Source organism: Odocoileus virginianus, chromosome 26 (assembly GCF_023699985.2).
Source record: "Odocoileus virginianus isolate 20LAN1187 ecotype Illinois chromosome 26, Ovbor_1.2, whole genome shotgun sequence".
NCBI classification, from domain to species: domain Eukaryota; kingdom Metazoa; phylum Chordata; class Mammalia; order Artiodactyla; family Cervidae; genus Odocoileus; species Odocoileus virginianus.
The window spans coordinates 8,352,283-8,368,954 of record NC_069699.1 but is presented as its reverse complement, the minus strand read 5'-3'; the positions used below and the strand labels follow the sequence as shown (position 1 = coordinate 8,368,954).

The 16,672-nt window shown below is 42.6% G+C and overlaps 1 protein-coding gene across 5 annotated transcripts in view; it reads right to left on the bottom strand.

Moving 5' to 3' along the window:
* Window positions 1-790: 790 nt before the first annotated feature.
* The window catches only part of STAC (SH3 and cysteine rich domain), a 354,063-nt gene continuing 338,181 nt past the window's right edge, over window positions 791-16,672 (bottom strand). For 3 of the 5 annotated variants that reach the window (XM_070455385.1, XM_070455384.1, XM_020880822.2), the window contains 3 exons: window positions 13,717-13,768; window positions 13,483-13,620; window positions 791-2,533 (listed from right to left, as the gene is read on the bottom strand). In XM_070455385.1, the coding sequence (XP_070311486.1) occupies window positions 2,435-2,533; window positions 13,483-13,620; window positions 13,717-13,768 (289 nt within the window). In that variant the 3' untranslated portion in view covers window positions 791-2,434. The other 2 variants (XM_070455387.1, XM_070455386.1) reach the window with 2 other exon arrangements.

Sequence of the window (16,672 nt, the reverse complement as noted above, 5' to 3'; positions counted from 1 at the left end):
GCATTCTATTAGCCATAGAAGACCAGCCCTGACTCAGTGTGGGAGGGGAACTACACAAAGGCAAGACTATCAGGAAGCAGAGATCAACCACAAATATTTACTGGAAGCAAAGATGCTGAAGCTGATGCTGCAATACTTTGGCCACTTGATACGAAGAACTGACTCACGAGAAAAGACCCTGGTGCTCCTCGGAAGAAAAGCTATGACCAACCTAGACAGCATGTTAAAAGCAGAGACATTGCTTTGCCAACAAAGGTCCATCTAGTCAAAGCTATGGTTTTTCCAGGAGTCATGTATGGATGTGAGAATTGGACTATAAAGAAAGCTGATCACCGAAGAATTGATGCTTTTGAACTGTGGTGTTGGAGACTAAACACCACAGAGAGTGGTGAGTCCCTTGGACTGCAAGGAGATCCAACCAGTCCATCCTAAAGGAAATCAGTCCTGAATATTCACTGGAAGGACTGATGCTGAAGCTGAAAACTCCAATACTTTGGCCACCTGATGTGAAGAACTCAGTCATTGAAAAAGACCCTGATGCTAGGAAAGATTGAAGGTGGGAGGAGAAGGCGACGATAGAGGATGAGTTGGTTGGGTGGTACCACCAACTTGATGGGCATGAGTAAGCTCTGGGAGTTGGTGATGGACAGGGAAGCCTGGCATGCTGCAGTCCATGGGGTAGCAAAGAGTCGCACACAACTGAGCGACTAAACTGAACTGAGGATGTGACAAAACTGTACCCCAAAGCTTCAGCGGATGTTCCACTAGAAAGAAGAGATCAAGACACATGTTTTCTGTGCTCCTTCCAGCCACTGTGTTGTCTTTATTAGATGGGATTAAGAGGCAGAGAGCATTTGTTTATTCCTTTCAATAGACTGGCAGTCACATTATCCATCCTGGCTCTCAAAGAATCCATCTTGACTCTGCACACTTAGTTTTCACATTGTATCAGAGAGGGAGGACATTCTGGATGCTGGCTTTAAAAATGAGAGTAAGGCATCCAAACTACTGTGGAAGCAGCAGCCATCCTGTCTCAGCTCCTAACTTCACACTAAGCGGTAAAAAAAGAAATAAATGGAGACAAACAGTGCTTTGGTTTGGGAAATAATGTTTACATGCACAGGATGCATCCACTTAAGTCTTTTAAAAACCAATTGTTCTAAGGACTTTATTGCTCTGTAACAAAATAAACCAAACTGACATTGATTCCAAGGTCACTGTGAACTGAAGTTTAACTGTATTAATAAGATGCGAGTCTGAATGCTAGGAGGAGGCTGGAGGCATCACAGTATATTGTGTTCTTGTAAACAGTAGTACATACAGAGTTAAGAGGGACTCCTCTAGTTGATGCTAAATAGGACCAAGTGCCTCTGCTTGCAGAGGGATGAAGCATTATGGATTACATTCCATTTTACATCTGCTGGGGCAAAATATCCTGCCCTAAAGAAGAATGGATTCCAATCTGGCTACTTTTCTCCTAAGATGCTGTTTCTATTTCTCCTCCATGATTCCGGTTCCCTGTAAGATGGGCTCAGCCTCCAAAAGGGAGTCCTGTGGGATGGCAGGAGGGGGAGCTGCCCCTAACACAGAAGAGGTCAAATGAAGAGGAAGCTCTCACGGAGACTTTCTGCCACATTCACGTCCCCAGCTCCATCTCGGGAAAAGGATTTCATCATCGAAAGGAAAGGGCTGTATAGTCGTCAATAAGTAGGCTCTCTGCCCTACCTTCCCCCACTTGACCCACCACCTCCATGCTTCATATCCTGCATCTGGTAATAAGTGGCAGGAGGGGCTGCCTGATGGCAATTCCGGGGCAGATCAGGTCTTCAAGTTGCTGCCACATCAGCTTAGCCCTCACACCTAACACACACCACCAGGAGGTACTCTGAGGACAGAAGATTTGGCTGGATTGTAAAGTGGGGGTGGGGGTCTGTGGGGAGCACTGGCATGTTAGGGGTTAGGGAGTAGGGCTTCCTGCTGCTCTGTAGAAAGACTGCAGGCCTCTCACATGTGACGATGCTGACTGGCGGGTACTGGGGACAGAGGTCTGGAACCAGAATCACACCTGGCTACCTGGATCCGAGCCTCACCCTCGGGCCACCCCACAGACTGGAGCGCCCTCCAGCAGGTTAACTTACACCACGTGGACGGGGAGGGAGCTGAGTTCTAGGCGACAGCAGTGGTTACCACCTGCTGGGTACCACACTTGGCTCCACGAGCCGAAGCTCCCAGCCTCACCCCCACCTCGGGCAGCCTGGACGTGCTGTGCCATGGGCCCCCTGCCTTGAGGCTGTTCCCCCACAGTCTCAGACCCTTGAGTCTCGTCTCACTGTTTCCTGGGTAGCTGGTCAGGGCGGCAGCTCCTCTGGGTTAACACAGTGTGAGATGAGGCATCACCCCAGGGCTTGCCGACTTCAAAAGGAGGGGCCAGCAATCAGATGTTTTCTAGAACATCGAGGGGGACTAGGCCTCTCTTCTTTCCACTGAGCACTCTGATAAAGCCGTCTTGTTCTTCTTCAGAAGCCACACAGATCTGAATAAAAGGAAAGGAAAAAAAAGACACCTGTGAATAGGAAAGAAGCCAGAACCCGCGGCTTGTATCACTGCTGGCTGAGGTCAGCAGACACCAAATTGGAAAAGAGGGACTGGTTTAGGGAAATTGTGGCTTGGACAGAAAAATATTTGATAAGAAATTAGGCACCACCCTGGGTTTGGAACTAGATCCAGGCATTGAATGTTTCCTGAGATTCAGTTTCATGAATGGGGATCAGTAAAGCAGGACTGGAGGTGATGATTCTGTGTTCCCTTCTCAAGTGTCCCTGTTGAGAGACCCCAGAAGGAAAGAATGAGATAACGTTTATCACAGAGCCTAGCATGTGCCACTCAATGAGTCCTTGATGCATTATATTATAATCCAAGATAACAGCCACCATTTAGAGGGCTCCTGTCATATACCTGGAAGTTTATATGTAAAATATCAGGAAGTCAAAGGAAGTTATTTCATTCCTGGTCCCAAAGAAACAGATGCTAATATCTTGCATACTTTGGGACTTCCCAGCTGGCACAGTGGCAAAGAATCTGCTTGCTAATGCATGAGACACAAGAGACATGGGTTTGATCCCTGGGTTGGGAAGATACCCTGGAGAAGGAAATGGCAACCCACTCCAGTATTCTTGCCTGGAGAATCCCATGGACAGAGGAGCCTGGCAGGCTACACTCCATGGAGTCGCAAAGAGTTGGACATGACTGAGCACACACACACTCATTTCTTGCACATTTCTGAGCAGGATCGCCTACACTAGACTTAAAAAGGAGGTGGTTAATATTCACTTGGGTACTTTGTCATTCACCCTTTACATGACACTGTAAAGGGCATTGTAAAGGGCATGTAAGGGCTTCCCTTGTGGCTCAACTGGTAGAGTCTGCCTGCAATGTGGGAGACCTGGGTTCAATTCCTGGGTTGGGAAGATCCCCTGGAAAAGGGAACAGCTACCCACTCCAGTATTCTGGCCTGGAGGATTCCCTGGACTGTATAGTCCACGGGGTTATAGAGTTGGACACAACTGAGCGACTTTCAAATGGAATGGAAGGGTGGGTATGTTCCAGTTGTAAGTGAGAAGTGGTTTCAAAGGGCTGTTACTGTGTTGTGAGTTTCTCCTGTTGAACTTGCTCCCAAGCGTGGTGGGTTGTGTCTTAGGTTGAATTCCCTAGGAACAGAGCCTGAGATAAGAATCCTCGCGCAAGTGACCTGCTGTGGGAGGGCTCTGGGGAGGTGGGAAGTGAGGGAAATAGGATGGGGCAGAAGGCGCTGGAAAGACTGTGGGCTCAGCTGGACGTGAACCTCAGCCTGATCCCACAGCAAGCTCCAGAGTTTTAACTGTGTCATTGACCCCCTCTGAAGCAAGGGGTCTGGCAATTTGGACCACATGTTAGGTATTAGTCACTGCAGAGTGAGAAGCATGACCTCTCTGGGAGGCAGCTCTCTGGCTGATTCGCTGGAGAAGGGGCAGCTATGAGTTGCTAGTCATTGACACAGCAACTAGAAGATGGTGCCCCATCTAGTGAAGGCGATGCAGACAGGGCGCCAACAGAAACCAATAGAGTGGGCTCTTCTTTGACACAGAATAAGGAGCTTTATAGTTATATATCAGGATACTTAGAGAGCTTGATGTGTGACTCCTGACGCTTGGGGCACACCATGGACTGGTGTCTGATTTATATTTCAGAAGTCTCTTACCTGTGGGTTAAGTCACCCCGCCCCACCCCCCGGCTCCATCCCATGCTGGGCCTGTCTGGCTAAAGTCCTACGGTCTAACTCACTTCTGAAAGCACGTACACTAAGGTTTCCCTTGCATTGCCTTCAAGCTAGTGTGTGCGTGCGTGCTCAGGCACTTCAGCCCTGTGTTCGACTCTTTGCAATCCCATGGACTGCCAGGCTCTTCTATCCATGGTATTTTCCTGGCAAGAATACTGGAGTGGGTTGCCATGCCTTCCTGCAGGGGTTCCCAACCCAGGGATCGAACCCATGCCTCCTGCGTCTTGGACATTGCAGGTGGATTCTTTACCTCTGAGCCACTGGGGAAGTCCTGCCTCCAAGCTCATAACATTTATGCTTCCACTTAGAGCAGATGAACAGTAATTTTATTTCAAAAGATTTCTTGCCTAGCACTCTTGAATTCAGTCTTCCCTCAAAATACCTGGGAAAAGATAGGGAACTGGAGGTGGAGAAGAAGTGTTGAAATACTGAACGCCCAGACTGACAACCATTCCAGAAGCTGAAATTTCTCTAAGACCTTTGGAGGTGAGCTCAACTGATGACAGAAGCAATTGTGCTGCTGGACTAAGGATAAATCTACCAGACTAAAATATGCCACAGACACCCTTGGTTGACATCAACAGTCATCACTGCCCTCTTCCCACGCAGCAGAGTGGGGACTTTTGTTATGTTGTTCATCTGTAGCCTGCAGGACTCAGATAAATCCTAACTGGTCCAGATGTGTTTCTGTCCTCTGTGCCAGCGATGCTCCTAGTGGTTCCCATGAGACTCGTTCTAGCCAATGAAACAGGAAGGACTATCTGCTTGGAAACTTCTGGGAAGATTTGTTTTCTTCTTGTAAGAAATGCACTGGGAAGAAAATCTCTTTTCCTCTGGCAAGGATTCTTGGAGGGCCTGCAACCCTCTGTGACCACTAGGGGAGGTGGCTAACATTTCAATGTTAGCAGAACAGAGGGATGGAGGAATCTAGATCCTTCATCCTGGGATCAAACTGCTGAATTACAAATCCAAGAACTGCCCTGTATCCAGGTCTCTTATTATCTTAGTAAAACATATCTTTGGAGGTTGACTCAGTTGGAGTTTAGCAACTTGAGATATGTATTGGTTTACTACTGAGGTCATAACAAATTACCATGAACTTAGTGGCTTTCAACAACACAATCTAATATATATACATACAGCTGATTCACTTTGTGGTATAGCAGAAATGAAGACAACATTGTAAAGCAACTCTACTCCAATAAAAATTAATTTAAAAAATAAAATAAAAAATATCGGGGCTACCAAAAAACCCCCAATAGTCTGGTGTCAGTTTTCTAAGTCCTATATCTGGTGGGCTTGGCTAGTTTTCTCTGCTCTGGGTTTCACAAGGCCAACATCAAGGAGTCAGTAGGTCCTACTCCCTTTTCTTCTCTCCCGTTTCTCTAGGAGAGAATCCAGTCCCAGGCTCGTTTAGGTTGTTGCTGAATTCAGTTACTCGTCATTGTAGGCCTGAGGTTCCGCTTTCCTTGCTGGCTGCCAGCCCTGGGTCACTCTCAGTTTCTAGAGGCCAGCTGAATTCCCTGACTTGAGGCCCCTTCCTACATCTCCAGCCAGCAAGGGCGGGCTGAGTCCTTGGCACATTCACTCTCTCTCTCTGACCTACCCTTCTGCGTCATCTCTCTTCTACCCTCTTTTGCTGCATCTCTCTGGCACCCGGAAGCTACATTTCACTGCCTTTAAGGACCCAAGTGATTAGATTTGGCCAATTTAGACAGTCCAGGCTACCCCCTGCCACAGGGTCCATAACCTGTGACATAATTACGTCTGCCAAGTTGCTTTTGCACATGAAATAAATCCAGATTGGTTTCCTTGGTTGCTGTAACAAATTACAGTAAGTTCCCTAAATACAAACCAGTTCCATTTCAAGACATGTCTGTAAGTCCAAGTTGTTCATAAGTCCAACAAAGTTAGCCAAGTTACCCAACTAACAGTCAGTTATATATACTATACTGTATAAGGTTTATAACATTGGGTTAGATAAAATGTACCTTCAGTTTTTAAGTAAAAATAAAAGACAGTTTTCATTTTCACCAAGAACTTTATTGAACAATATCTTCACTGTTTTGTTTCACTACCTTCTGCCTCCATCTTCCCAAAACTTTTTATCTTTTTGAGCAAAGAACTATTCCAGGTGCCTTTTATAGTCTTCCATGAACTGAACTTTTTTTCCATTAAGAGAATCTTATAAAGACTGAAATAAATAGACATCTGAAGGTGCGGTATCTTGTGAATACAGCAGATGAATCAGAACTTTCCAGCCAAGCTGTGACAGTTTTTGCCTGGTTATCAAAGAAATATGCAGTCTTGCATTATCCTGTTGGGAGACTATGAATTTTCTGTTGACTAATTTCAGATGCTTTTCATCAAGTGCTGCTTTCATTTTGTCTAACTGGGAGCAGTACTTGGACTTAATTGTTTCTTTTTCTTGGAGCAGCTCGTAACAGAGGAGTCTCTTCCAACCCACCATATAGAAAACATCACCTTCTTTGAATGAAGAGCAGCCTTAGGGTGTGGTTGGTGGTGGTTCACTATCTCTTCCATTCTACATTATTGTACAGTATCCACTTCACTGCTCATCACAATTTGTTAGTGGAACATTTTTGTTACGTTTAAGAAGAGAATTATATGTGGAAATGTGGTCAAGAAGGTTTTATTCACTTAACTTATGTGGAACCCAAATATCATAACCAAGCTGGTGCAAATGATTTTCAATGCTCAATTTGGATATTTTGTGTATGCTGGCTATCTTCCAAGTGGTGTAACATTGACTGTTCTCAATTAACGTCTCGATCTGATCACTATCAATTGCAACTCGTCTACCGGACTGTGGAGCATTGTCTAGTGAGGTATCTCTAGGACGAAACTTTGCAAACCACTTTTGGCACTATTGATCAGTCACACCATCTTCTCCATACAGTGCAGAAATCTTTTTCTGCATTTCAGTTGTGTTTTTATCTTTCTTGAAATAATAAAGCATAGTATGCTGAGAACATTGCTTTTTACTTCCATCTTCAATACAAAAATGTTACACAAAAATTCACCAATTTTGATTTTTTTAAATGCATGCTGACATGACAGATGTCACACTATACAATCTAACAAAATTGTTTTGAATGAAGTTAAAGACAACTAAGTACTACTAGAGCCAACTTATGAAAAAAACAAAAGGAACTTTTGGGCCAACCCAATACTTGGCAAGCAAATAACACATAAAAAAGAAACACAAAAAATAAAGGAGACGTTTTCACAGGACAGTACCTTGAAAAGTACAGCAGTGCAGTACAAGAGCTGGCACTGAGGGGACGGGCAAGAGGAGTTATTGACTAAAGGAGGGAGAGAAGGTGGGCGATGGCAGAGCTGAAGGATCGTCAGCAACAGAGACAGAGGGCAAGCTGTGATTTCACTCACACAGCTGACCTTGATGGCAAAGGTTCTGGTTCCTTGCTGGATTCAATTCTATCTACCCTCTTGGAAAAAAGTGATCCAGCAATGTCTGGGAAGTAGTTCTTTTTTCCTTGTCACAGATGACACAGTAGCACTGGACTGCATTCGGAGCAGCTGCTTCAACCTTCGTGGACCGTTCTATGTCCGGGTCCTGCATGCCAAAAGCTAACAGTGCCTCCTCAGGTAAAGAAAACCCCTTGTCACTTCCTGTGGTGTGAGTTCCTTCGGTTCCTCAGCAGTATCAGCTACATCACCACTGCTTTTACACGTGTTTCTGGACATCCTGGGTCTGAAATAAAGATACTGTCTTACTGTACTCTATACAGTACCACATGTAAAGTCCACATCTTTGAAACTTTGCAATGTCAAGGTTCCTATGTAGGGGACTTACTGTGCTACAAATTCAGTAAACTAAAACAACACAAATTTATTATCTTGCAGTTCTGGAGAGCACAGTCCCCAAATCAGGGTGCTGGCAGGGCTGTGTTCTCTCCAGAGGCTCTAAGTGAGAATCTATTTCCTTTCCTTCAGCTTCTTGAGGCCACCTGCATTCCTTGGCTCATGGTCCCTTCCTTTATCTTTGAGGCCAGCAGCACAGAATCTTCAAACTCCTCTTTCTTCCTCTCTCTCTACTTCCACTGTCGTCTCCTCTGACTCTGACCCTCCTGTTTCTTATGAGACTCCCTGTGATTACATTAGGTTTATCTGGATAACCTACATCTCGAGATCCTTAACTTAAAGAAAACCTGCTGCAGAGGAAAGAGGGCTGATTGAGGAGAAAACACTCTGAGGAAATAAACACTAAATTAAAATCAATGCCAGGAGTGATTAAAGTCTGCATAAAAACTTCAGAAAATTGAAATGAAGTGGGGGACTATCTTGAAACATTCTCCTAAGAAGAAGTGAAGTGATAAGCGGGAAGCGATAAAGAGATTAAAACCATCAGGACAAAACAGTAAAACAGAGATGATTCAACTGAAGAATTATTAAGCTTCTGAAGGAAGAAGCATTAAGATCAAAAGGCAAATGACAAAATGAGGGAATGTTGGCCACGTACAGCAGATCAGGTGTCAACAGTTTTAAGGGAGAAAACTTTTTCAGTAGCATAAGAAAGTACATAAACAGATGATTCATAAAGAAATACAGGGGCTTCTCTGGTGGTCCAGTGGTTAGAAATCTGCCTTGCAATGCAGGGGACACTGGTTCAATCTCTAGTCTGAGATGATCCCACATGCCGCTGGACAGCTAAGCCTGTGTACAACTACTGAACACGCTCCAGAGCCTGCAACCCACACCTCCTGAGCCTATGTGCCACGGCTACTGCAGCCCGAGCGCCTTAGAACCTGTGCTCTGGAACAAGAGAAGCCACTGCAATGAGAAGCCCGAGCACCGCAGCCAGAGGACAGCCGCCGCACAGCAACAAAGAGCCGTCACAGCCAAAAAGAAAAAGAAAGAAGTTCTCTTTAAAAAAGAAATACAAATGCCCAATACACACATGATAAAATTTCAACTTCCCTAACCACCCAGGAAATAAGGATGAACACGAAATATTACTCACTTCTAAAAATGACAGATATCATTTGTATGCTTTACAAATATGTAATAAACAGTAATATTCAGTTCTGGCAAGGATGTGGTAACCTGAATGTTCTCATGAACAGCTGATGTGGGTGTAAACTGGCATAAACTGTTGGGAGGCAGTATGTATCAAGAACTGGAAAAATGGTTTATCAGTTTTCTTGTAAATTCTAAAGCATTTCCTTAAGAAGGAATCAGAGTTATGGGAAAAAACTTAAGATTTAGAGCTGTTCATTGCAGTTCTCCCTAATAGCTTTTTAAAAATTCTGAATATCCAGTCACAGGAATACTAGATACTTTCTTGTACATCTGTCCATCTTGTACGGCTGGCAAACTTTTTCTGTGAGGGACTAAATAGTAAATATTTGCAGGCACTATGGTCTCCACTGCAGCGGCTCAACTCAGCTGCTGCAGCGTGCAAGCAGCCGTAAGCAATGTGTGATGAATGAGCGCAGCCATGTTCTAATAAACTTTGTTTTAAAAACAGGGCCAGATGGATGCAGAGTTTGGTTTCCCAGCCTCTGATCTATATGATGATATCTTATATAATTGCTAAAACCTGTGTTTTGATAAACATGTAATAACTAAGTTAATAAAAGTTGGAAAACTAAATGGAATATGATACCAAAATAAGAAAAGTTTGGTGGGAAATAACACAGAGGTATTCATGTTGATCATTGCTTGATGGTTGAATTACCTTGAACTTGGTTTTCTTCTTTATAATTTTGGGGGGTATTTTTCAAATTTTCTCCACAATAAATGCATTTTAGTTTTATAATCTAAAAGTGATTTATCCATTAAAATGCTTTTATAGAACATAAGAATCAATTAAAATAGGTCTCCAGGGATGATGGAATCATGGATGAATTAAAAAATAGTTTTATGGTATTTAAGTTGATCTTATAAGGATAGTTTTGAAATTTCAAAAATGAGGAGAACATACTTTTGCGTCAGTGCAAACTCTAGATAGGTTCTCGACAAAAAGATAACTTAATTCTATTTGTAGCAAAAGTTCTGTGGAAACAATAATGTAATAATTGTAAGACAAATGAACCCCAGAGGCAGAAATGTGATTTAATCACAGAGATGTGTTACATTTGTTTTCAGAATCAAATTTCTTCTTTTTCCCTGCTAATGACCACTTGTCTCTTTATATTTTTAGACTTATAAATAGCATGCTATGTTCTGACGTCTGCTGCTGTTGTTTCAGTTGCTAAAGCCCCACGGACTGTAGCCCGCCAGACTCCTCTGTCCACGGGGTTTCCTAGGCAAGAAGAATACTGGAGTGGGTTGCCATTTCCTCTTCCAAGAGATCTTCTCGATCCAGGGATTGAACCTGCGTCTCTTGCACTGCAAGCAGGTTCTTCACCCCTGAGCAATCAGGGAAGCTTTCTGAGGTTCATCAGGTAATTTCGGGAGGCCTTGGCCGCTGCAGACGGATGTCCCATTTAGGCAGCGAGGGTAATGACTCTGCTCAGCGCTGATCCGTGCTGGCCGGGCACGGTGCTGGCACTTTACACAGGTGACAGACGCGACTCTCATCTCCACACTGTGCCGATCTTACAGAGGAGAGCACTGACATTCAGAGGGGATTTTGCCAAAATCACACAGGGTATAGACCATTTCTGGAATCTGTGTTTTTGCTACTACAATGAACTCCCCTCAATCAATAAGTAAGTTTCAAATTTGTACATCTAAAATAGTTTAAGACACTAAAGTGGAGATAAATTTAATTTTTTTCTCAATAATTGATTTTTTAATTTGTATTGATTTTTTAAAATGTAATTTTCTTTCAGGGGGCTGATATTTTCTAAAAATTGCTTGCCACATTGACAACAAAGACTGAAAACAGAGAGTCTGTGTAGAAGCAAAGAGACCTCAGTGCATTTTACTGCCGCACATGTAACTGGAAATAAAAATGCCTTCAGTTGTCACAGAACTACTAGAGGACACAGTAGTGAGAAATGGAAATGAAGGTCATTCTCGAATTTTAGCTTTGATCAGAACACCCAGGAAGTCTGTAAAAAGACTAATTCCCTGCCTTTGCCCTGAAGGTTTCTGCTTTGGCAGATCTGGGGTGGAGTCAGAAATCAGCATTTTCAACAAGCTCCCAGGTTATTCTGATTCAGAGGGTGCAATGGCCACCCCTTAGAAATATCAGGCTGGACAACTATCAGAGGTTACAGCAGTCTCCTACAATTATGGGCAGATCCATGTGGTTCCAGGTCCAAGCTGAAATGCTGTGCTGGGTCTTGAACACGCCTCATTAAAGATGCTGGGTGGTTTGTCTCTCCCCTGCCCCAGCAGGTTGTCAGTTCAACCGTGAGAGGGGAACACACATATATGAGCTCACTTCCAGAAAAAAAATGAGGTTTGGGGGGATAAGGTCCAGGGATTGGCAGAAGTCACTGATTGAGCAGCTGTTCCACTTCTGGGAATTGATCAACTTCAGCACATTTTAACTTGCCTTCTGGTTGGTTTCTTGCCATTCCCTTCTCCAGGAGAATTTCCCAACCCAGAGATCAAACCCAGGCCTCCTGCATTGCAGGCAGATTCTTTACTCTCTGAGCTACCAGGGAAGCTCTATTTGTATTTTAGTAACATAAAATAATGTTTAATCTCAAATGGGGAAGCACAAGATTATTCTGAGAAGAAAAATCAAAGAAGCTAGCAAACTTATGTAATAATGCTTTGCCAATAAAGATGAACATCCTTCCTGGATGTATTTCATTCAGAAGACTTTCCAGATTTTGTAACAGGAAGAATACAGTTGAGTAATCTTGGAGAAGTTTGAGACATTGACATGGAATCCAGATGGGAAATGTGACTGTTTGTTTCGTGCGGTGTGTATGGCGTTAGAGATGGGGTCTCAGTCTGATGAGGGTGAGTCCATTGCCTGGAATCAAGAATGACTCACTAAGGCTTCTGTGGCTTCTGTATGAGCAAGAATTTCTTCCCAGGGGTCCTTCTGGTCCTAGGACACTTGCCTTCCCTGGGAATTGATGATGCAAAAGGCACTTCGCATTCCGAGTTTGTTCCACTTTGTCCAGGGCACATGGCTCAGTGGAAGGCATTGACTTGAAGCTTGCAGATCTATCTTTAAGTTCCAGCCTGGCCACATGCCAGGTTATTGCCCCCGAGCGAGGCACATCACCTCTATGAGCCATTGTTTCCTCATTTATAGGGCATGTGTAAAACTTCAACAAATAAAATGTATTGGGTTGGCCAAAAGGTCCGTTGAATTTTTTTTTCTATAAGATGGCTCTAGTAGTGCTTAGTTGCCTTTAACTTCATTTGAAACAATTTTGTTTAGATTGTATTGTGACATCTATCATACCAGCATGCATTTAAAAAAACTTATCAAAATTAGTGAGTTTTTGTGTAGTTATTTTAATATTGAAGACAGAAGGAAGAAGAGATATTTTTATTATGCTTTATTATTTCAAGAAAGGTAAAAATGCAACTGAAGCAAAAAAAGATTTGTGCAGTGTACGGAGAAGGTGCTGTGACTGGTCGAATGTGTCAAAAGTGGTTTGAGAAGTTTCACGCTAGATTTCACGCTGGAGGATGCTCCGCAGTTAAGGTAGTGGAACAAAATGGTGAATACGTTGTTCAATACAGTTATTGGTGAAAATGAAAAATATGTCTTTTATTTTTACTTAGAAACCAAAGGAAATTTGTAGCCAACCCAATAGGTATATACGCTTTATAAGTATTACATAAGCTATATGTTTGGTTCTCAGGGAAGGCAACTGCGCTTCCTAACACTTTGGTTTTGCCTGTTTAGATCCTGCTGCACTAATATCAGGCTTCCCTGCTGGCTCAGATGGTAAGGAATCTGCCTACAACGTGGGAGACCTGGGTTTGATCCCTGGGTTGGGACGATCCCCTGGAGAAGGGAAAGGCAACCCACTCCAGTGTTCTGGCCTGGAGAAGTCCAAGAGGTCACAAAGAGTCAGACACGACTGAGCGATTAAAACACACATACACACATACAAACACTAATATCATTGGACTAAGAATATCTTTTCTCAAAGTGAATACACTCACGTGACTCTACTCATTCAGATTTATTGCTGTTTGTCAAATGACCCTTACTCTATTTTGGTCACACTGGGTGGGCGCTGGTGGGCTTTACTCACCTGATTCTCTTTCAGGGTTATCTGTCCCTGTTCCTTACACCCAGTGAAGGTTCTAACACATCTAAAAATCTTCTCATTTTGGTGTACTCTCTGAACAAAGTTGGCTGGAAAGAAGCCAATTCTGTCTTGAATTTTCCCCTGAAAAGAAAAAAAAGAGGCATGCAGCCATAATTGTAGCATTCATGGTAATTATAGTTACCAAATGATTTTTCTTAAAGAAAAAGAAATACTTACTTTCCACCAGTCTTCATTAGAATCCTCTAGAAGAGTAATCATGTCTCCTGGCCTAAAATGAAGAATGAATGAGTTGGGTGGGGGGTAGAGAGGGTGAAAAAGAAAAAGATGGTATTTTAAAATCAGAAGTGGTAGCTTTCACTCACCCAAATAATACTAAAATAAAAATGAATTTTACCTGCTCTTCCCACCCATGAAAGTAGCTTTGTTAGAGGCTGAACGCAAATGTAATTTCTGTGCTGTATTTAGAATAAAGTCTTTAACTTTATTTTTATACACAGATGATCATCTCTGCATTGTAAAAAACTCTAAAATGTCTAAGTCTAAAATATGAAAACTGGAGTTTTTTCATATTCTGCCCCCTAATCCTCCTCCCACTGTCCAGAGGTGACCACTGTTGTTTCCTGTGTCTCCTCCTGGACTCTTTTCCACGCACTGACATTTATACAGAGATATGTAGGTGTATTTGCTGTTTCTTTTGTCTTCTATTGACATCTAGAATGAGGCATTGTCTTTATTATTAGCTGAATCTTCTCAGTACCTTCTTGAAACCACTTTTACTTAATTTCCATTTCCCTTGTCTGCCACTTTTAATGTTGGTATAATCAGGAAGTTTGTTTTAGACTTGTGTATGTGTGCATGTTATATCCTTCATTAGGAATTACTTGGGTTTAACTGAAGACTTATATGATGTTTTTGCTATGGGTATTGTAGATACGGTGATTATTGCCACCTCTAATTTGATTTTCACATCCACCTGTGTGTGTGTGTATGTGTGTGTCTTTTATTCCTTCTGCTCAGCACCTAATGGCACTTTTACTATCTGAAGACTCATATTATTTTTCAACTTGGGAAAATCCTGTCCACTATTTTTTCACTGTTTTCTCCCCATCATTTTCTTTCTTCTTTTTTCCTGGAATTTCTAGTCAACATGTGTTAGGCTTTCTAGATCAATTATCTATATCTTTTGTCTTTCTTATATATTTTCTGTCTTTAACAAGAAATCTAGTCTAAAATTTTTCTCAATTTAATCTTCCTAATTGCTTAGTTTGTATATGGGCTTATCTCTTGTATTTATTACAGTATTGAGGGTTTTAGGGAAAATTTAATTTCCAAGAGTTCTTTATCATTTTCTGAATGTCTCCTTTTCACACTTGTCAACTTTATCTTATGGACGGAATAGCATGATGGATATTGCTGAGGATATTATTAGATATTAAAAACAATATTTCTTCCCTTTATTAAATTTGTTTCCATTAGGATTAGTTAGAGTGCTCTTTGTCTTATTGCTTCTTTTTTTGGTTGTGCTGAGCAGCATTTGGGATCTTACTTCCCTGAGCAGGGATTGAACCCATGCCCCCTGCAATGGAAGCACAGTTTATCTTACTAGTTTACTTTTCCTTCATGTCAAGGGATTTTGTCCTGCACCTGTGTTTCTTGGCTATTTCTTTATATTCATAACTGAAAATACAGGGTGTGACTCTCTGGGTGAGTTTCTCCACTATCAGCTACATCTGCATCTGCAATGTGTAAGAGCTAATTTCAAGCTCTGCTTAAGACAGCAGGGTGTGTCAGTTGATGCATCTCATTTTTGGATGCTTGAGAGTACAGCAGACAAGCAGTTTGGGGACTCCCACCACCACCCCAATGGCTAAAACAAGGGTGGCTTTCTTAACCCTGGGAAGGAGAAGGTTAATTTATTTTCCTCCAAGTAAAGCTACCTTTTCCTTCCCTACCATTCTCTACAAGCTCTGGAGGTCCAGAACTACCTCCAATTCTTTTTCTTTCTCAGTCTTTTGGGCCACACAGGGGCACACTTCCCTGGGCATGGGTTCCCTTTCTTAGAGCACAGGTGATGGTTTAATTCTACAGTCAAACACCACTGCTGCCTATTTTTCTTTCTAAGTAGTAATAATGGGTTATAAATGAACACTGTTGGGACTCTGTATCAGTTATATATTGCTGTGATAACGCTGTGTAACAAACAACCCCCCAAATCTCAAAGGTTCACTCACATTTTTGAGTGCTGGCTGAAATGACTGGGGTGATTTTGCCTTATTCCATGTTTCTCATACCCAAGAAGGCCAGTTTGGACATTCATGGCATTGCCAGGGCAGCAAATGGAAATGTGGAAAACACGTAAGGCTTCTAATGCATAGGCTCAGAACTGACATGACACATTTTCATTCTGCCTCAAAGCAACTCTGGTGAAAGAATTGTAAAGTCTCATGGCAAACAGCATGGATGCAGGGACAGTGAAGAATTGGGGCCACTAATGCAATTCAGCTACTGCAACACCCGCATGCTCTTTTGTGAGATCAGTGTCTGTTTGAGTATGTTCTTACATAGATGTTTCTCTCTGAGCATTCTTTGGACTCTGGTCATCTTCCTTGTTCTCAATCTGCTGTAGTCTCCCAAGACATTCCCAAGATTTGGGGGTCTCTGATAGTGTTATTCTTATTTTCTAGTACTATTATGGAGATATTCTTAGAAAAACGTATTTCTCACACTTTAAGGGATTGGAGCAAGAAGGGAAGCAGATTTGTGTGCTCCCTTTGCTATTCTGGTTCAATCTTCTCTGCTGTCATTTTCAATTCTCAGCTAATATCTATCTTCGTAGGGGATTCCAAATATAACAGGCTTGTTACATCTGAAGCATTAAACACAACTGGCATTTTGGTATTTCAACAGTCACAGATTCATACTGATGTCACAGAAAGCGAGGAGGATGAAAATCACTCTTTTCCCAGGTGAGGGATTTAATTAAGCAGCAAGGATGAAAGTCGATGTAGAAAAATCCTTCTAGCTCCAGCAGATTTTATTTAACCTAGTAACCTAAGAAACTGTGTGTTAGCATCAACTAGAGTGACTTTGCTGATGGTTGGGCAGAAATTATAAGTAGGGGATCAAGATTGGAAGAGGGGTTTTCCCCTCGGTGTAAAACAGTGTTGCCTGA